Source organism: Heterocephalus glaber, unplaced genomic scaffold, assembly GCF_053883595.1.
Source record: "Heterocephalus glaber isolate CG9 unplaced genomic scaffold, H.glaber_assembly_v1.0 deba00001564, whole genome shotgun sequence".
NCBI lineage: Eukaryota > Metazoa > Chordata > Mammalia > Rodentia > Bathyergidae > Heterocephalus > Heterocephalus glaber.
The window spans coordinates 12,479,707-12,500,465 of NW_028258351.1; the positions used below are offsets into that span (position 1 = coordinate 12,479,707).

General features: G+C 51.1%; 1 protein-coding gene across 5 annotated transcripts in view; it reads left to right on the top strand.

Moving 5' to 3' along the window:
• Nucleotides 1–20,759, top strand: part of Abr (ABR activator of RhoGEF and GTPase) — a 198,377-nt gene that overhangs the window by 153,519 nt on the left and 24,099 nt on the right. For all 5 annotated transcript variants that reach the window (XM_004857092.4, XM_004857096.4, XM_004857094.4 and 2 more), the window contains 6 exons: nucleotides 2,478–2,600; nucleotides 2,995–3,070; nucleotides 3,547–3,651; nucleotides 4,597–4,671; nucleotides 6,589–6,686; nucleotides 7,083–7,214. In XM_004857092.4, the coding sequence (XP_004857149.1) occupies nucleotides 2,478–2,600; nucleotides 2,995–3,070; nucleotides 3,547–3,651; nucleotides 4,597–4,671; nucleotides 6,589–6,686; nucleotides 7,083–7,214 (609 nt within the window). The remainder of the gene's footprint in view (nucleotides 1–2,477; nucleotides 2,601–2,994; nucleotides 3,071–3,546; nucleotides 3,652–4,596; nucleotides 4,672–6,588; nucleotides 6,687–7,082; nucleotides 7,215–20,759) is intronic.

Sequence of the window (20,759 nt, forward strand, 5' to 3'; positions counted from 1 at the left end):
GACCCCTCTGGGTTCAGTTAGACCTCCCCTCCCCTGGGAAGCCCCCCCTTATATCCACCACAGTCTGGGTTAGGTACCTAATGCTCATCTTTGGCTTTGCTTTAATGGTGGTAATTATGATTGCTTGGTCAGATTTTTCTCTTCCCCACTAGAATTTGAACTCCAGTGAGTGGGTTATTTTCTCCATTTCTGTGTTTCTAGCACATGGTCAGTAGCTTAATATACAACTATTGAGAAATCTATGACCAGGTGCCCTCTGCTCTTTGAGCAAGGGAAAAGACCGCAGGTATAGGAGTGTTTGGGAAAGGGAGAGTATCCTGGTACTGAAAGTCTAACTGGGGGTGCTTCTGCCTAGAGGGAGCTCCCTGAGCAGCACAGCTGTCCTCTCCTGAAGGCCGGCCCAGCCTGCCTCCATTGAGCCTGTTCTTCATCTGGCACTGCCTACTGTCTGTACTTCAGGGGCCTCTGGCATGCATTTCTCTCACCCAGGCTCCATACTCTCCCTCCTCCCCATGTGTGCAGACATGACCTTCTGCTCAGTCAGGTTGACACTCATGGAGCACCAGTACCCGCAAGGGGTATGTCAGACACCGCACAGATCTCCCTGTCCAGTGGAGAAGGCAGGTGTGTGCGACACAAGGGACAGCATGACTCACATGACAAGAGTAACTGGAAAGGCAGAGGTGCTATCCCAAGTCACAGAAGAAGCAGATTTCTCTCTCTCTCTCTCTCTCTCTCTCTCTCTCTCTCTCTCGGCATTGAGGATGGAACCCAGGGCCTCACATATGCTAGGCAAGCAGGACTGTACCACTGAGCTATGCCCCCACACTGCTATTCTCTTAATAATAGTTTTTAAAGCTTTAATTTCTGTAATAATGTAATACTGATTTGTAACAAGAAATGCTCATAATACTGAAGTGAACGGAGTGAAACTGGTTATTACCACCTCCCATTATTTAGCAGTTTGAGGTGTGTTCTTTCTGTTCTTATAGTGGGGTGTATGTGTGTGTGATTTTTTTTTTCCTTAAATGAAATAAGACCACGTATGTTGTTTTGCAGCTTTTTAAGCCTTTCATCTACCTGTACCTTAGGGCTCTTTGGATCTAATCAGATTCCTCTTAGCAGCAGCATTGTACACTGTCGCTTGACTATGCAGCAGTGCATTTGGTATTGAGATTGTTTCTGATTCTTAAGCCCTAGGAGGTTGCTCAGTAGTACCCATTACTGCCTGCATTGCTCTTGGAGATTCCCCACAAGTGGTGTGGGTGGGGCAGGTGGCATGTGCTTTTAACTGGCAGGTTTACCTCTGAGGAAGTTGTGTCTGGCGATGTTCCGTAGCAGTGTGTGAGAGCCACTGCTCCCCTCCGTCACAACGCTGGCTATGAGCAGTCATTACAATTTTGCCAGATTGGTGGATTAAAAAAAATAGATTAATTCTGATTGAGGAGCTTGAGAACTGCATCGGGACTGAGACATGAAGCCTAGTAGCAGTTGTTACAAGGGAGGAGATCCTGGAGGAAATACAGTGGTGCCTTGGTTCACACATACTTTCGTTTGCAAACAATTTGGTTCACAAACGGAAGCGTTTGGCAAAATTTTGTTTTTATTTGTGAATTCTACATCAGGTGGTGTACATGACCGTGGCCATCTTTCCCTCATGAACACGGATGTGACCATCTTTTCCAGAACTGTGGAATAAATTAAGTCCATGAACCAAGACACCACTATAAATAGGAAGTTGTCAAATTGGAGAAAGCTAAGCTGGCCCAGAAGGGTTGGCTCACTGGAGACTGAGGCTGAGGCAGGATAAGGCATGTGGGTCTGGGATCCAACTGTGGGCGTCTCTGCAGCCAGGCTGGCAGCTGGGGTTTATGCCGAAAGGTCTGAGGTTTTTCAAGTGGGTATCTCCACCATACCCAGGATTTAATTAACAGAGGTGACCCAGTGATGATACTGATAAGCTAATGCCATAGAAAGATTTTTATTATTTACAGTTCCTGAGGGAAGGGGCCCACTGAACTCACAGGGCCACAGAGGGAAACTTTGGGGCTGGAGGAAGGGGAAACCATGGGCCACAGAATTCATAGGGTTTCTGTGGGAGAAGCAAGGCAGGGCAAGAGGGACAGCTCAGGAGTGGCCAGTTCAAATAACGCTGGGCCCTGGGCATCGGGGTGGTCTCTAGCTGTCTGCTGCCCGGCCCTGGGTGATTTAGGGCAGATGAAATCCTGGCCTGGTGAATGAGAGGTGAATTAGATAAAGGATGGCTGGGGATCTGAGCTGGGGATTAATTGATTTGCATATGAAAGGTGTGCTTAAGTCTTCTTGCCCAGCTAGGTTCCTGAAGATGTCAAAATATCATAAGTTATAAAAAACAAAAAACCATGAATAACACACAAGGAGATGTTGTGCTTCAAGCTGCTAAATGAAAGGTGGAGGTCTGATTGTGAGAGAAACCATCTGTGCTTTGTCCCCCACAGAAAGCCAACAAAGGGCAAAGCCGGGCCATTGAGCGCCTCAAAAAGAAGATGTTTGAGAATGAGTTCTTGCTGCTACTCAATTCCCCCACAATCCCATTTCGGATCCACAATCGGAATGGAAAGGTCAGAAAGGGTGGGAGTAGAATGGACACTGCCCCTTTTCTTAGTCCAGGGCTCCCCACTCACTATGGCTCTTGGCCCTAACCTGGAGAAACAGACACATGGGCCTCCACTTCCCAAAGAGGCTGCCATGGTTCCAGCCCTGGACTCTCTCTTCCTGCTGGTGTGAAACAAGTACCCTCTGCTGGTCATCAATGGCACTGGCACTTCTGTTACCTGGTTTCTCAGAAAGGAGCCCCCTACCCCCAGCCACCTCCAAGCTCAGGGCTGTCCGGGTGAGGAAGCTCAGGGGTTCGGGGTGCCTGGGTAAGGAAAGTTTTATTGGGGGCCTCACATCCTGGGAATGTGCTTGGCCTAACCATGGTCACCCCACTGAATTCTCATCTCCTCTCTTCAGAGCTACCTGTTCTTATTGTCCTCGGACTATGAGAGGTCAGAGTGGAGAGAAGCAATTCAGAAACTACAGAAGAAGGGTAAAGTCCTGCCCTGTTCTAGACTGGTCTGAGGGTGTCCATGGCAATGCTGGGCCTTTGGCATGTGCAGACATTTCCATGTCCAGGATTTCTTCTTCAGCCTTCATAGCCACCACATGAAGCTGCCAGGAGAAGCGGCCCTTAACTGATGTTCCCAGTCAGTCGAGGCCTGGCGGGTCTAAGTGACTCGCTTATGGCATAGGATGAGCTAGTGACAGCACTGAACCCAGCACGCAGGGTGTGTGTCCTCCTCCCTCGCTCTTGCTCTCACTGTCTCCAAAACACTTACGTGAACCTCTTCATTTAGATTCTCCTCTTACTCCATTGACAGCCCCTACAGCTGTGCCTGTAGGATGGTTACAAGTCATAGCCCCATCCTAAGGACCAGCCCTCACCATAGAACTAAGCTGTGTTCCTGCTCAGTCCCCAGGGAAGAGCCGTGCTGATGCTCCCTCCTCTCTTGGGTCCTCTTCCAGATCTCCAGGCCTTTGTCCTGAGCTCAGTGGAGCTCCAGGTGCTCACAGGGTCCTGTTTCAAGCTTAGGACTGTACACAACATTCCCGTCACCAGCAATAAAGATGGTAAGATCTGGAGCCTGAGGTTGCCCAACCTGCAGGTCCAAGCCCAGAGGGCATTATCGGGGCTTTTTGTAAGTGCCTGGCCAGACACATGGCTGCCAGTGGCTGATCTCTGCCCAGGGAGGCTAGGACTGTTTTACTGCCAGGTACACAGAGATCTTACTCTGTTGAGTCCCCAGGTGGCCCCAGGCCCTCCTCAGTCCCCTCTGGCTTGAGAAAAGAATCTGACACCCTGAGGCGCTAGGATCTTGCAGAATCCACGAAGTATTCAGATAATGGAAGCAAAAGGCTGCTTTTGAGGGGAAATGATAGCCAGATTATAGTAGTAAGTGAGAAGTGAGGCCAGAAGTTTCCAGGGACCAGATCTTGGAAGGATTTGAATGGTATGCAAGGGATTTGAGGTCACTTGGTAAGCCAAGGAGCCTGTGGGTGTGCTTTGAGCCAGGAGAGCTGTCAGCAGGGCTGGAAATTGGCCGAAGCAGGTGAATTCTGGCTGCCCATTGTGATGTGACGGAAGTGCTCTGTGAGAGGGCTTTTAAAGATGAGCTTTCCTCGGCTTATCAGGGTCATCTCGAGCAGTGCACAGAGCTAAGCCTTCTTTTTTCTAGTAGCACAGAAAGACTTAGGTTAGTTTTTACTTTGCAAGATTGGCTGAGGAGGGCAGCAAAGGGAAAGTACCCCTGGGAAAGGTACCAAATCTCTGGCCCAGAACAGTGGATGTGTTCTGGCCTCCCAAGCTGAGCAGAGGGAGGAAGATCCTCAGCCCTCCCTGGCAGCTCACCCTAGAGGAAGCCGGGGCGCTTTGGAGACTTTCTCCGCCAGCCACCAGGTGGCGCTATTGCACCGAGGCACACAGGCTTCCTCCCACCCTGACTTCTCACTACCTTCAGGGAGAGAGAGGGTGAGCTGCTCACCACCCACTTCTCTGGGGACTTTGCTCTCTTACAGACGACGAGTCTCCTGGACTCTATGGCTTCCTCCATGTCATCGTCCACTCTGCCAAGGGGTTTAAACAATCAGCCAGTAAGTCCCCCCAACTACCAGACCAAGGAGGAGGTTGGATGGGCCATTGTTCGTATTTCACAAAGTCCCTATAACCCATTGAAACACTGCCCACCTGCTCTGCTCTGCCCAGGCTGGGCCCTACCACCATGTGTTGAATTGTGTGATATTCCCCCAAAGGCTAGAAAGCAACTTTTCTTGGCAGGGGAATCATCCCTGCCCATTGACCAAAAGAACTACTTTTCCCCAAGCCTTCCCTCCCTGAAACCCTGGAGCTGCAAACTCCTGGACTCCAGTCGCATATCTGCCAATTACAAGCTGTATGCCTTTGGGCAAGTTTCTTGTGCTGTAGTGTTTTGTTTTGTTTTGTTTTGTTTTGGTACTGGGGATTGAACTCGGGACCTTGCGCTTTCAAGGCAGGCGCTGGAACCACTGAGCTAAATCCCTGGCCCTGAAATTATTTGAGAAACTGGAGGATTGATTTTTTTTTTTTTTTTGGTATTGGGGATCGAACTCGGGTCCTTGCACTTGCACAGCAGACAGCGAAACCACTGAGCTAAATCCCCAGCCCTTGGGCAAGTTTCTTAACCTCTCTGAACCTCACTCAGCTTCCTTCTCCAAAAAAGGCAATTATGCTTGTTAACACGGACCTGAGAGTGAACCTAAATATAACTTTGTCCAATGCCATCACACAGCCTTCCCCTCTTTTCTTTATCATCTCCTATATCTGTAGATTAATAGTACTACAGATTTTAGCAGCACCAGGTCTGTTTTTAGCATTTTCCCTTTTTTTTTTTTTTTTTTGAGACAGTGTCTCACTATGTAGTTCAGGCTGACCTTGAACTCACTATGTAGCCTAAGCTGGTCTCAAACTCACGGTGATTCTCCTGCTTCAGCCTCCCAAGTGCTAGGATCACAGGCATGCACCACCATGCCCAGCTTGTTTGTAGCATTTCACAAAATACAATTACACTTTTTTTTTTAATGGGGTGCTAGGGATCAAACCCAGGGCCTTGGACTGTACCACTGAGCTACTTCCTCAGACCCATTTACACTTCATATACTTTATATTCAGTAGGAATGTGTGAGTCAGCTAGATAGCTTATAGTGTCTATCCATTTGCCAAGTGAGGAAACTGAGCCACCAAGAGGTGGAAGGACTGAACATAACACGGGATCAGAAACCCAAGGCTTCTGACTCCTCTCAGCCTGTCCCTTCCCACTCCCTTCTCTTGGTCTCTGGCAGGTGAGATTGACCTTGGCCCATCTTCCTGTGGGCATCTCGAAGAGGTTATATGATTGGCCTACAAATAGTCATTCAATAAGCGTTATTGGGTTGGACCCTCCCTGAGCTCCTGAGGCAAACTGACCTCCCCTTCTGTGTCTTCATCAGGCTCAGGGTGAGCCCTGGTTATAGCACCTGGCATGCTGTTCTGTCCCTTATAATCTACCTCTCCCACTGTGAATTCTTTGAATGTAGGATCCGGGTCTCCTTTATCCTGGGATGACTAAGAGCTCAGAAATGCTGAATAAGGCCTCTGAGAACAGCATGCCTACTGTGAACCTGGAGAAAACGAGATCATGGCCAGTGCACAGACAGTGCCTTGGCACATTCAAAGCCTTCCAGGCTCATTATCTGCCCCAGGCACCTGGCACACCTCCGTGGTCACTGATAAAGTGTCCCCACTTTACACGTCGGAAAGCTGGTGCTTGGAGTGCTCAAGGGACTTGCCAGGGTCACTCGGGTGGTGAAGTAGAATCCATACCTTCTGGCACCAACACCCAGACTCTTTCTTAGAGCATTTCTAAAGGGGACATTTGGAAGGTCAGATAAATTGTCCCCCTTCTTCCTGAGGCCCTCATGACCACCCACACCCCCAGCCCCATTCTTGATTCTCTCAGGCCTCACTTGGTATCTCATCTGTCCTTACCTCTGCAGACCTCTATTGTACCCTGGAGGTGGATTCCTTTGGCTATTTTGTCAGCAAAGCCAAAACCAGGGTGTTTCGCGACACAGCAGAGCCCAAGTGGGATGAGGTGAGTGGAGGGGGCCAGTGTCCCCACAAAGACTCCTTTTGTCACCAAGCATGCCCATCTTGTCCTCCTTCCTTTGTTCTTGACTTAACTGTTGGCTGGACCAGCTCCATCTCCCCAACCTTGTACCTTCCACTCCCTGTCCACTGGGTTTCAGACAAATGTTTGTGTCAGTGGGTGTCAAACACTGGAGTTTCAGCTCAGACCTCTAAACTTCACCACATCAGTGATCTGGAGGCCTCTGGGAGCTCCACAAAGTGAGGATGCTCCTCTGGGTCTTGTGATGTGTTCCTCATGGCCCCTGCTGACCCCTAGCCTTGCAGTCTGAGTGCACACCTGCTGGGTCCTGCTATGTCCTGGCTTTAGGGATTCCAGACCTTTTGTCCTGTCTTTCTCCAGGAATTTGAGATTGAGCTGGAAGGCTCTCAGTCCCTGAGGATCCTGTGCTATGAGAAGTGCTATGACAAGACCAAAGTCAACAAGGACAACAATGAGATCGTGGACAAGATCATGGGCAAAGGGCAGATCCAGGTGAGGGTCCAGGGCACCCGGCCAGGCTTGGGGAGCCCCAGATTATGTGGTACCAGTTGAGAAGGAGTCCTTCTCACTCATCTCCTTGGTCTGTGTGTGCTTGGCCTTTTCTAACTTTGGTTCAAAACTGGTTTGAAAAATGTTCCCCAAGGTGGTGATTCACGACTGCTGGCGATGGCTTCTTACTGTAACCCCAGAAGCCAATGGGTGCCTGGTTCCTCAGGCCTGGCTCAGCTGGGTCACCCAAACTTCTGCAAGATGGACTTGAGAGTTGTCAACTGCCTTTGTTTTCATGTTCCAGTTCCAGTCTGTTGGTGGCTTTTTCCTGGAACACTGTTGAGAAGTATTTTGAGGCTGTATGCATAGCAGGAAGGAAGAGTACTATGTTTAATAAGTGCTGTCTGCATGGGCATGGGTTAGGAGTAAGGCATAGCCTCAGGCATTTGCTATTCTATCAGAAGAGCTTTGGAGCTGGTTGGATTGCTGGGGGCTGGCTCTGACTTGTCACGAGTGTTGCTGGACTGTCCTTACCTATGTTGAGAGTCACTGGCTTAGGGTGGATCCTCTGGCTATCACAGAGGCAGACCCTCAGTCAGCCTTAGCGTATATGCCTCAGCTGAGCTTCTTGGTCCCCTGTAAATGTGTGGAAGGGACAGGCCCTTCCTTGTAGCTAGCATCTGTGGAACATTCTGCCTCTGTTGAAAATGGCTACTATGCCATATGCATTCCTATCTGACAGCTTGTGTGGTCTCATACTTTTGACATAAATGAGGGTAGATTGTGTGACAGTGAAATCAAAGGAGACAATAACGGATACATACTGGCGCTGGACATGGGGACTCTTGCTCCCTGAGCATTTTTCCAGTGTGATCTAGATGCAGACTGTGAGGGCACCATCCACAAAAGGGAGCTGTACTGTGCTCTCCCCCTGCCCCAACCACCACCGGGGATCAAACTCAGGACCTTGTGCTTGCGCTTGCCCCTGAGCCAAATCCCCAGCCCTGTACTGTGTGCTTTTTTGCAGGAAGTATTTGTTCTGTGATGAATCTTGAAGCTGTGGTTTGGTATCTGGATCTTGACTGGGTATTCTTGGTGCTCTGGGAGCTCTGTGGGTCTCCTGCTCCCCCTACACCTGTCTCGGGCTGCAGCATCTGAACAGAGGTGATCGCACCATTCACTAGAGGCCCAGCCATTTGCCTCATGCCAGCCAAGTTCCTGAGCACATAGCTTCCTGAGGCTGTGAGACTGTGAGACCTGTACCCCACTCCTCAGAACTGTCACCAGGGAGACAGTGCTGCTAGGCAACCATAAGCTAGTCCTTCATTATTTAGGATATGGGGATGATGAGAGAACGCTCTCTAAATCCAGTCCCTGGAACCTATCTCTGCAGGGATAAGCAGTGGGAGCCCCATCTCCACATCCCTGGGCTGAGCCAGATGGACAGGCAGGTAAGGGATTCTGAACCAGGCTGCCAAGCCAAAAGACATAAGTGGCTGCCACACTTCCTGGGCCATGGGTGTCTGAGGAGTAGAAGGGTAAAAAGAGGTGCCAGAAACAGCCAGCTCAGTGGTCACCATAGCTTTCTAGAATTCGACTCCAGGGCTGGAAGGTGGCATTCTCCACCTGAACTTAAGCCCTGTTGCTTGCCTCCCTGGGTCAGCTGCACAAGCCCAGGGGAAACACACCATAAATCATTGCATCCTGGAGACAGGAGCAGATGGAGGCAGTGGGGGAAGGGGAGGCAGCCAGGTTATGTTTGGCAGAGCAGAAAGCACAATCTGCTAAGGAAAATGTTTCTGTGTTTAAGCTTCGAGGAATGTTAAATGCTTGGGAGTTGATATTAAAAGAAACATAAACCTTTCTGCTGCCAGCTGACCTGGGCCAGTGAGTGGGCAGTTCAGAGGCAGAGCCCTCTGGGGGCCTTTGAAGTCCCCCTGCACTCAGCCTCTGAGCATACCCCTTGGGCCCCAGCCATGGAACCATCTCACCAGCCTCCTATGGATGGAGGTGCTGTCCCCCCCAGGGGTGTGCTGTGGCTCATAAAGCCTCACTCTGTGAACACCCCAGGAGCTACCAAGGATGGCCAGACTGGATGGACAGTTTGCGCTGAGCTGTCCTCACATGGTCAGGCCCCACAGAGCCATAGAACAGCCTGTTCCCACAGCTTGTCCCACCTCCCTTCCTGCCACGTGTCCAAGGAAGGGAACTGGTACCACCCTGAATCTCAGGCCTGCTTCTTTTCAGCAGGCACTGAGGATGGAACCAAAGGTGACTTCAGGGTAAGTTCTGGGCCCTCAGGGATCCTCAGGTAGCCTGAAGGAAAGGCTGGCTGCTCCCTTTCTGCCCAGCCCGTAAGGGAACCCATTGCCTAAGGTCCAGGTGTTTGCTCCTCTGATGTTTCCCCCTCTCTAGGTTTGCCTGAGGTGGCGGTGGAGGCAGGAAATCTGGAGCAGGAGGTAGGGTGGGGACAGCATTTAGTGACATAAATAGCAGCACTAAAATCACCAAGATGTGTTTCTGGCGTTTGTACTCTTAGAAGTCCATTTCCAAATGTCTCATGTGATCCTTGCAACACCTCTGCAACAAAAATGACCATCCTGTCCTCTCCATTTCACAGATGAGACACTGAGGCACCAAGGTTAAGAACCTTGGCCGAGATGCCTCTGCTGACAGTATTCAGGGAAGGCCAGACTGGCTCCTCCATGCAGTGTCCCTATATCTCCAATCAAAAAATCTCCCAACCTGGATAAGGGGCCCTGGGATTAGCAGCCCAGACAAGGAGCTGGAGTGAAATTCTGTCCCAAGATCCTGTTTTATGGCATAAAATGAGTATACAGCTGCCTTTGCTGGGGTCCTGTCACCTTTGGGCAGGTGACATTTCTGTCTGGTGCACCTGGAAGGAAGTAGAATGCATTGGGAAAGAGTAGGAAGAGGAGGGGCTTACTGTGTATCTTCGGGGTACACTGAGAGGCACAGGTCCTGGCCTGGAGGAACCTACTGTCAGGTTGGGAAAAAAGTACAGTGGTATATGCCAAGCTACTGAAGAGCCACACAAGATGCCAGTGCCACTAAAGATAACTCTGGTGTTTATGAAGAGCCCAGCACAGAGCTAAATGTCTGTATCTTTGGTCTTCAAGGGAGCTTCACCTGGGCGGGAACCTTAGCACAACATAAGGATGAGAAAGCTGAGGCAAAAGGGCTAAGTGATCTGTCCAAGGCTAGGTGGCTGGGGGCGAAAGAGTGAGGACTCCGGAGCCCATCGCAGGCTGCTCTGCTGCCCCACACTGCTCTGTGAGGAGTAGGGAGGAGGCTGGTGCTGTAGGAATTCAGAGAGGGAAGGGTCATCCTGGGCTGGCAGTGGGGAGGCTTCAAGGAGGAGGTGGAGCGAAGGGGATTAGAGAGCACTAGATCTTTTAATTCCAAAGCAGTGTTTATACTAGAAAGAGAATTGCAGTCATAGTAAAGAGGCTTGAAACGTAATCACAAACCATCCCACTCCCACTCTTCTGGAACAGCCATTTTATTTTGTGCCTTTTTTCCTCCCCCGGTTATATATTTCTATATAGGTTTGATCACATTATATTTTTTATTTTTTTTTATTTCCATGGATCTTAAGATATTTTCATTATCTTAAACCCCCTCATTTGTAGGGCTGTATATAGCCTTTAGATGTACCTTTTTTGATACATTCTCCAAAGTGCTTTATTTACTTTATTAAGTTTATATCAATCGTTACATATAATGGCTCGCACAGTAATTGTGTCTTAGGACTCTGTGTCATTCTAACAAGGTGGGCAGGCTCTGGGTCAGCCAAGGAGTGGGAGGGGTTTTGGGGGGTGATCTGCATGGCAAAGGCAGGGAGGCAGGAATGTTCAGGAAGTGGCCCAGGAAAGGAAGGAACCCTAAGGGGGAAGGGTTGTGAGCAATACAGCTGGGAGGGAAAGTGAAGGAATGAATAAAAGAAGAGATCTGTAGGGTTTGAGGCCAGAAGGAATCTAATCCGGTCTTTTGGGCTGGGGAGGGGGAGGAAACAGAGCAGAAAGATTGAGTGGCATGGCTAGTTACAAGGTTCCTTAGTGGCTGTGCAGGGGATCCAAATTCAGGGACCTCCACCCAAAGTTGGTCATGCTTGGTCAGCTGCAGGGCAGATAAGTGAGTGGAAATGTTCTTATGCAATAGAGACAGGCTTGGATATCAGCATGGTACTTGGTGTGTGTGTGTATGGGGTCCTCCCTTTCGTCCCTGCAGATTTAGTGAAAGACCTCAGCAACTTCAAACATTCCCCATCTTCAGGTGCAGGAGGCCTCCCCAACAAAACCAAAGGGTCATTACCTGGAAGTTCTCAGTCCAAGCCACCCACCATTCATCTCCTCCTTGCTGCCCACTCCCAGTCCGGCCAAGCCAGGAACTCAGAAAGGACCACCCCTTCCCCCAGTCTGCTTTGGCTCCCTGTTCCCAGCGGACTTCTGTATGTTTATCCTAGTCTATTTCCAACCATGCTACTCTAGGCTCCAGATGTGCTGTCCCCAGCTAGGACCTACTCGATGGCTGATTAGCATATTCCCAGGGTCCAACCCTTCTTGACTCACTGGGCCGGAGAGAGCTCTCCCTTAGGGCTCCCGAGTCTCCATTCTTTCCCCTGACCTTAGACTGGAGAGGGATCTGAGACCAAGGAGCTACCTAGGCCAGAGGAGCTGTTCTATGCCCTTGCCTGTCCCCTCCTCTGCTCCCCCGTCCCTCAGCTCAGCCACAAGCCTTGGGACAGTTCCCTCCACCTCCGCTCTCCCACAGGCACCAGAGGCAGTTTCACTTTCCCATAAACTTGCACTTGCTTGGTAGCCCTTCCTGGGCAAGAGTGCTCAAGACTCTAGGGCAGAAGTCAGCATTCCAGCCCAAGGAGGAAATCCAGCTGTCCCAATGCCCTGGTGGTATCTTGCCCTCAGCCCTGATTGCAAAGGTTAGGCCTGACGGGATGCTTTCTCCTCAGTCCTCTTTCCTTTGGAAGCTTGGAGCCTGTGTCTGAGGGGAGTGGGCAGGCCAGGGGGTGGGGGTGGGGGTGGGGCGGGGATTTCACACCAAAACACTTGGAAGCTTATGAGTAATCAATCAGAGCTTTTTTTTTGTTTGAGACAGGGTCTTGCTATGTAGTTCAGGCTGGGTTGGCCTTAAACTCGCTATGTATCTCAGGCTGGCCTCCAACTTGCGACAATCCTCCTGCCTCAGCCTCCTGAGTGCTGGGCTTACAGGTGTGAGCCACTCCACTGCACTTCTTTTTTCACTTGTAAAATATACATAACATAAAGTTCACTGTTTTAACAATTTGTGGGTATATAGCTCAGTGGCCTTGAGTACATTCACATTGCATGTCACCATCATCAGTATACATCTCCACAACTTCAGAATCTATCTTCCACACCTGAAACTTTGTACCCATTAAACAATAACTCCTCATCCTCCCTCCCCCAAGCTTCTGGCCACCATCATTGTACTTTCTGCTTTGTGAATTTGACTACTTCGTCTGAGTGGAATCGTGCAGTATTTATTGTTCTGTGGCTGGCTTATCCATTCATCCATCATCGGATATTTGGGTTATTTCTCCCCTAGACCTTCACAGTTCCAGGTGAGGGAGAAAAGCAAAGCCTAGTCTCTGAGATGGAGATTACATAGTCTTCTCCCCAGACCCTGGCCGTAGCACCCTTACAGTCACCACTCCCAGCAGTAATAAGACAGCCGGGCCCCAGAGCATAACGGGCCACATGGGGCCTCCTGAAGGTGAGCCCCCTCTGGCTCTTTGGACCTCAGCGAAGAAACCCTGGCTCAATGACCCTTCCTTTTCCAGGTCTCGTGTCTACCCTCCACTTGGCCAGAGGTATATGAGTGTGGATGCTGTGGGCAGAGCACTGGATTGAAGGTTCCTGGCCCTGTTTGGACCTTTTGGAACCTCAGTTTCCCCATCTGCTAAATGGGAATAATTATCTCCTCTCTTCCCCACTAGCTTGTGAGTCTCAAAGAATGGAATGTGCCTGAAAGAGCTGGTTAGAGCTGTGACATGCACATCTGTGCTTTTCTCTGGTTGATTTATTCATTTCTGTTTATTGAGAACCTCAAAATGAATCCAAAGAAGGAGCAGGACCTTCCCAACTAGTAGGGAAAGCATGAGAGAATTTTGATCATCCAGCCAGTGTTGTAGGGGATTTGAGGCCAGACAGATCTAAGACTTCAAATCTAGCTTTCTCCCTTCATTAGTTGGGAGAACAAGGCAATTTGCTTTACCCCTCATGAGCCTCAGTTTTTTTTACCTGTAAAATGGGCTCTAATGAGGACTGAAAGCCATAGATAAGGTACTCTCCCCTCTGCTCTGGATAGGGACTTCCAGACTCAGAGGCAGTGGTCCTTGTATTTGGACTGTTGGCTGGCTGGCAGCATCATTTTCTTAAGCTGATGGGGTCAGATGGGCTTTGACGAAGCAACTTCAGAGTGAACCAGAAAGTCAAGACCTGAGCCTCATGGCAGAACAGCTCTGGACTCTTCCCTTGGAGCAGCTCTCAGCCAGGCTTGGTGCAGGGGTCTGGCCCAGAGTGCAGCATGAGTGAGGAGCCCAGGAACAAGGGGCCTTTGTCAGCAGCAGAGCACTACTTCTGGTTTCAATTACTCTGCCGAGCTGGAGGGAATTGGAAAAAGCATGGGTCAGGAGCCTGCTAGGGCAGGAGTCAAGGGATATCCCACTCCAGCTCTCTCCTCTGGCCCCTGAAGGGCCTGTTGTCCCTGTTTCACCTTGCCCAAGGGTCATCTGGCCAGCTCTATTGCCCTGGTTGACTGGGCTCTGGGATGTTGAAGCCCTTCCCTGGGCGGATTGCAAGACCATTAATATGGGTCATTCCTCCAGGCCCTTGTTTAGGGGCCACACTGACCACAGCTAGGCCTCTCTTCCCTGGGCAAGGCCTTGTTTTGACTGGAGTGGAGGACAGAGTGGCTGCTATGCGAAAGCCCTGGCCAGTGGGCTTTTCCCTTCCATTCTACCGCCAGCCTCCCAGTCCCCCATCCTGGAACTGCTCAGCCCTACGCAGTTCTCTGCCCTGGAACACAGGGTTGCTTCTGCCCTAGAAAATGGACCCCCTTCCTCTCCCCTGGCCTGGGCTGTATATTCGTGTCCAGGAACATGTCTGCCTCAAGTTCATGTTTTATATCCCTGCAGCCTGCCAAGATAGGTCACTTACCTTTGTTGCTGTCCCCACCGTTGTGCCAGTTCTAGAGACACATGTGGGCAGGGATGCCAAGCACCAGACCTGATTCTGCTCCTTGCCTTAGATGCCACTGCTTCCCAAGGCCTGGGTGACCGTAGCCATTATCCTGCCTGGGCCCTGCATGTCCCAGCTGTTGCAGACCCATTTGTCCCAGCCCAGCGCCCCACCTGCTGTCATGATGTCTCATTGATACTTGGAGAGTGGGCCTCAGAATGCTTGTCCTTGGCAGTGAGGAGACCGAGGGTCAAGATCCTGAGAGAGCACCCGCCCTGTTGTCCAAACGCTTTTCTAAATGTGTAGTGCAAGCCCCTCCTCAGCCACCCCACCGCCCAGGTGGTACTGATTTGGGGAGCTTAGATTCTGCCAGTGGATTCTGGAAACAGGAAGCATTCAATAGGAAGCAGATGGAAGCTTGAGTCTCCCTCCCTCCCTCCTTACCATTTGGGAATGCCACCGTGGCAGGCAGGCTTGGTTCCCACTCCCTCAGGCCCACCTCTGAGAGGTAGTAACAAATGAAGAAGCCAATCTAGGGAGGACCTTGTAGCCCTGGTAACACCCTGCTTCTCACCACGCCACAGAGAGGTACACTCCTCTCTGCTCTGGGATGGGGGCTTCCAGACCCAAAGGCAGAAGACCCAGGTTCCATGCTAGCTGTCCAGCCTCGGGTGTCCTCTCAGGCCCTGGTGGGCATCAGATGACCCCATGGAGCTGAAAGTGTAGGCATACATAATACTCACTAAGCAGCTCATCTCTCTGCAGGTGGGGACTGCCACTTCCTCCCCCTGAAATCCAAAACCCTGGTCCTTGGGCTTGTTCCCATTTTGAATTTTTCTGAAAGCTTTGAGTTAGCAGAAGAGTTTCTGGGAAACTCCCTGAGTTAGGGGTGAGGCTGCCTGTGAATACCAGTACAGGGTCCCCTTATTTCAAAACAGGGTCTCACTAAGTCTTAAGTTACCCAGGCTGGGCTCAGATATGCAGTCCTCCTGCCTCAGCTTCCCAGAGTGCTGGGATCACAGGTATATGCCACTGTACCCAACCCAGGGTGACTTGAGAATCATGGTGACCCAGAAAACACCAGCCAGACAGTTTCGATGAGGTAAGTGTCATCCCATTGGAAGGCCACCAAGGGAAACCTACATCAGCAGCACAGAAGCCCACAGTTTTCCCAAAGTAGGGAAAGAAGCAGAGATAAGAAATGAGTTCCAGATCCAGAACTCTGACCTGGAAGTTTCCTTAAAAAGTCCCTGATCTTCCTGACCCCCCGTCCTCCCCTGCCCTGAGGGAGAATGAGGACTAGTGGCTGTGGTCAGGTGAAACGGCAGTTCTCATGAGAACTGCCAGCCAGCCCTGCTCTGATTCCACCCACAGAACTTCAGGTCTGAGCCATAAATGCTTGAAAGGAGGATCCAGGGCTTCAGGTTCTGCCTGAAGAGATTGAAAACTCCAGGAGGGACTTGAGGAGCCCTAAGCCAGGTGAGGAGTTGAAGACAAAGGAGGTATGAGCAAGTAGATCCCATACCCTCACTTCAGCCATGGCCTCTGCTCTCTGCTTTGGCCTTTTACCTGATTGTGGGGCAGGGAGACTTTGGTGTAAGAAAGATTTCATTTGATGAGAGGGGAGAGGGTCCTGAGCCAAGAAAGAAACTCATTGAAGACTACTTGCCCCAAGCTCCTGGCTTGATAGGTATAGAAACTGAGTCCAGAGAAAGTGGCTGCCAAGTCACCAGGCAGAGGTGGGTCTAGGTTCCGTTGCTGCATTGGGCTTTCTCCTGCTCACCTTGTGCTCAGGTTTGGGTAGAAGGAACTTGCTTGATAATATGGGGAGTGAAGGGAGCAGGGAGGCTCAACAGACCTGCCCTGGCCCTCAGACTCCATGCTGAGGAAGTCTGCAGCATGTGGCCTAGGGTCCCATGTACTCAGACCACACTCCTGAGGACCCCTGGCCACACCTCCCCCTTCCTGTGAGGAGGAGCAGGCAAGCCGCCCAGGGAGTCTAGGCATGATCTTGGCTGTGACTTGTGTCCTGGGGTGAGGAAGGAGTAGATGGGTATGGGGGGTGGGGCAGCCTCTGCCCACTCCATCCTGGTTGGATTTAGTTCTAGATAAGCAAGATGTTCCCAAAAGCTCAAGTGGATTTTCCACCCTTTTCCGTGACCAAATGTGCTGTGAGAAACATTAGAGATTGCCAGGGACATGCAAACCGGACAGTCCAGCTGCAGCAGATAAGCTCTTGGGCTACTTCAGCCTCTTCTGTCTAGCTAGAGCCACTGCCACATACTCTGGGGACACCAGCCCTAAAGTGGTCAGGCAAAGTGAAGGGTGAAGGTGCATGGGAAACAGCATGTGCTTTGGACTGTTCTGTGAACTAATGCGGGTCCCTGGGGAAATGGGGGACAGCAAGTCACCTGGGGCAGGCTTGATGTTGGCTGGGCAGGTAGCTTTTCATCCTGGATGCCTCCTTTCCTTACACTGCACACGGATTCTGCTCCCCAGTCCCAGGCTGGGCATCTGCCTGTGACCACCAGTAGACACTTAGGAACAGAGTTGGGGTTCTAGAGCTCAGATTGCTGTAATCTCATGCACACCTGTTTAGCAGACAGGGACCAGACCCTGGGGAGCTCTGGGACCTTGGCCTTTGACTGCCTGAAAGAACCGTAATTGCTGTCCAGTTGTCTCCTTGGACAGGAGGGTCACTGGAGGTTAGGGTTAGCCAGGGCTCCCTTTGCCTGAGTTAGATGGTACAAAGGCCTCTCTGCTTGTCACGTAGTGGGTATCCATTCAGTGATGAATAAGTGAATGAGTAAATGAGTGAAATAGTAGCTGTGAGGCTTAGAGCTACCATTGGCTACTCAGTGGCTTTGAGCAAGGGGTTCCCATGTCTGAGCCTAGTGTAGGCCTTGAACATAGCAGACACTCAGAACCTGTCAGATGGGTAGACACACATAAAAGGGTCTCAGTCTCTCATTCTGGGAAGACACTTGTCCTTCAGTCATAGGTTTTGGTTAGGGTAGGTACAGAACAAGGTGTGAGCACACAATAGGAATGCAGGGACTGCAGAACCACTAGTGTTGGGAGGGCAGGCCCATCCCCACTTCCCCAGTTCTCTTGATGATGGGCCATCCTTCCCTGAGCTCGCACAGCCTCACCTTGGGCCCTGGTCTCTGGGCTCCCATGCATGGCCCTGCCTGGTTCTCTTACAGGCTGCGCTCGTGTACCCATCCTTGGGCAGGAACCTCTCCTGAGCATCCTTTCTGTACCTCACAGCCTTGGCCTGAGTTACCCTCCACCATTCTTGCTCCTAGCTCTGTCCCCTTGGGCCTATTCCACACTGTGTTCTTCTGGGGCTGAGAGGAGTAGCAGACCCCACCATCTCCCTCCTGGTTTTCATCCTCAGCCAGATGCCAGGCTCCTGTGGGGCTCTTGGCTCCTGCACCTAGGACTCTTGGGATGACCTGTCAGGGCTCTCCCTTCCTCATCTCACCCCCGAGCAGTCACCGTTGAGGGAGCTTTGATCTGGTTGATGCTCAAAGATCCCTTTTCCTAGCTTTGGAATCATTTGAGCTACAGGTTGGAGACAAGGAATGGGGGTTTTAGTCTGGGCTGGGGATGGGGATAAAAGTCATTCTGGGAAAAAGGAGGTCACTCCGGAGATGCAGCAACTGCATCCCAGGGTTCTGAGAAAGAACTATCATCCTAGTTTTCACAGGCTGGAGGATTTTCCTGGAAGCTGTCCCATGCCCAGCTGTCACCAAGGCAGCACTGTGGCAGTCCCTCCCTCACCCTCCCACACATCTCAGGCTGTGTATTATTCCCTGTTGACCTTTTTTCCCCTCAGTGATGCCACTGCTGATCACTTTAGCCTGATTTTACCTCAGTCACAGCTGTGCTGGGTGTCGAGTCCCCCTCCCTAGAGAGAGCCTGGGGTCCTACCCACTTCTCCCTACGGGGAACCCCTCATCCCTTTGGCAGAGGGCCGGGGGAGAGGATGAGGGAGGATGGGACAGTCCATCAGGAATGTTTTTAATTCCAAAGGCAGCAACATCTGTTCATGGGGGCCTTACCACCCAGGCTCTGTTTATCCAGACAGGGGCTCCTGAATGTCCTCAGAGGCGGGCTCTGCCAGGTGTGGCTGGATGGTGGGGCAGAATAGGCAGGGGGAGACAAGGTCACTTCCTGGGTGGCCAGGATTGCCTGAGCCTATCTCATGCAGCTGAAGGGTCTGTGGTGGGCTTCAGGGATTAAAACGGATGACTGCTTTTGAAGAGCTTGCTGGGGACATTTGTCTTATACAACTCCTCCTGCACCCCATTCCTAGGCCAGCCATTCCAGGAAGAAAAGACTCAGGCTGGGGAAGAGACGGTAAATCTCTACCACCCCCAAAGGAAGGCCCTGGTCCATTGGGAGGAAGGGAAAGATGAGCATCTCCAGCAAAGAGCCTCCCAACTCAGCTACCCATCTGCTAAAGCGCTTTTGTCACCATGGAGACCAGTTGGCCATCTTTCATCTAATCAGAGCTTGCTTTTCCCAGACAAGTGTTGAGGCTGGGTGCCTAAGACAGACAAGTGTAGGGCTTCAGGAACAGAATTTATCCTGCACCCCCTTCTCCCACACACCCAGGGGCGAGCTACACATCATTCCCCAGGCTGCACCCTGTGGCATGTGACCGAACTAGAAGAGACTCCTGGAGAGCCAGCCCTGAAGTTAGACAGCCAGTCCAAATGCAGACTGCATATCTGCAGTTAGAATGCCGTGAGCACTTATAATGGCACCTTCTCAGCCAGTTACACAAGCAGCCACTGCATATTTACAGAGTGGATGGAGAGTAAAGGTGGGACCCAGCATGGGGATGGCCTTTCCAGGCTCATCTCCATAAAGCTGTCCCTGATACCTTGTGGCTAGGAATGTTCTCTCCCTTCTCTCAATTTTTTATGGCACTTTATCTGTGCTGTTCTGATAACATAACTCTGGATTTCTTTAAGGCAAAGACAACGACTTGGTCTGTGTATGACGCAGAGTAGGTGCACAACCGACACATGCTGAATGCATGAAGGCATTTCCACCTCCTGCTGAGAGTTAAGTCACATCTCCCCTCCCTCTGGCTGGCAACTTTGCCAAACGATGGCTCTTGATTCATCTCTGTAACTGCTCAGCTCCATCCCAGGGTTGGGCACACAGCCAGGCCTCCATCACTGCCTCCTGAATGAAATGAATGGGCTGGAGATAGGAAGACTGAAGGAATGAACGAAGCCTTCCTGAGGAAGTGGGTTTGGTGGCAGCCGTGATGAGGAGCTGCCTTGTCCCTCATGGGGCTGGAGGAAGTCTCTTTGAAAGTGACGCTCAGGTGCCCTGGAAGAGGCAAGTGAAAGATGTGTCAGGAAGGGTGACTCAAGCCTCAGCTGGGCAGGGGACACAGGTATGTTGCGGCCTCTGGTGATCACTTCACCTCCCCCTCAGACTTTTGTGGCAAACCCCTCCTTTAACTCTAGTGTTCTTGAGCACCCTTGGCTGAGGCGTGAGGAGGTAGGTACTGTGCGGCCTTGGTAGTCCAACCCCATCTGCACTGTGCACTTGTGGAGCCCTGGAAGAGGTGGAGCCAATCCAGTAGCCCTGCATGGACACCGACAGCCCGGGCCTGGCTTCTAGCCATGCAACCCCAAAGTAGAGCTCTCATGCCCCCATCTCCACCAGACACAGGTAGGACCCCATCCTGCCACATTCCTTCAGGGTGAGGGGGCAGAGGCTCTGGAATTGGCCTGACCTCTGTTTGTGTCCCAGCCCATCCTGGGCTTGGGCAAGTTGTTCAACTCACTGTCCTTGGTATCTTCAGTTGTAAAATGGGAATGGTTGTACAGTACTTACTTCATAAAATTGGGGGCAGTTGAATCAGTCTACTTAGAGGGTTACCATGGTGCTTAACAGTCAGAGAAGGGCACCTTGTGCTATGACCGGTTAGTTCTTGGCTCACTCTACTATGAATCTGCCGTTTTCTCTAAAAGCTCCAAAGGTGTTGATGTAAAACTCCAAGAATTGTCACCGGCTGAGACCACCACAAACATTTGTCCCCTGATCCATCTGTCCTACAGTCAACTAAGAAATGTCCTGACCCAGCTCCATTTCCTGAATCCAGAGAGCCCTCCACACTTCAGTAAGGCACAGTGACTGTGAACAGCAGAGGCCTTAGAGGGGACTCGTCACTTCCTAGCTGCAACTGCATGACCTCAGTCAAGAACCTTCCCTCCTTGAGTCCCAGTTCTCACAATTCTAAAAGAACAGAAACACTATGATCACTTAAATGCAATTG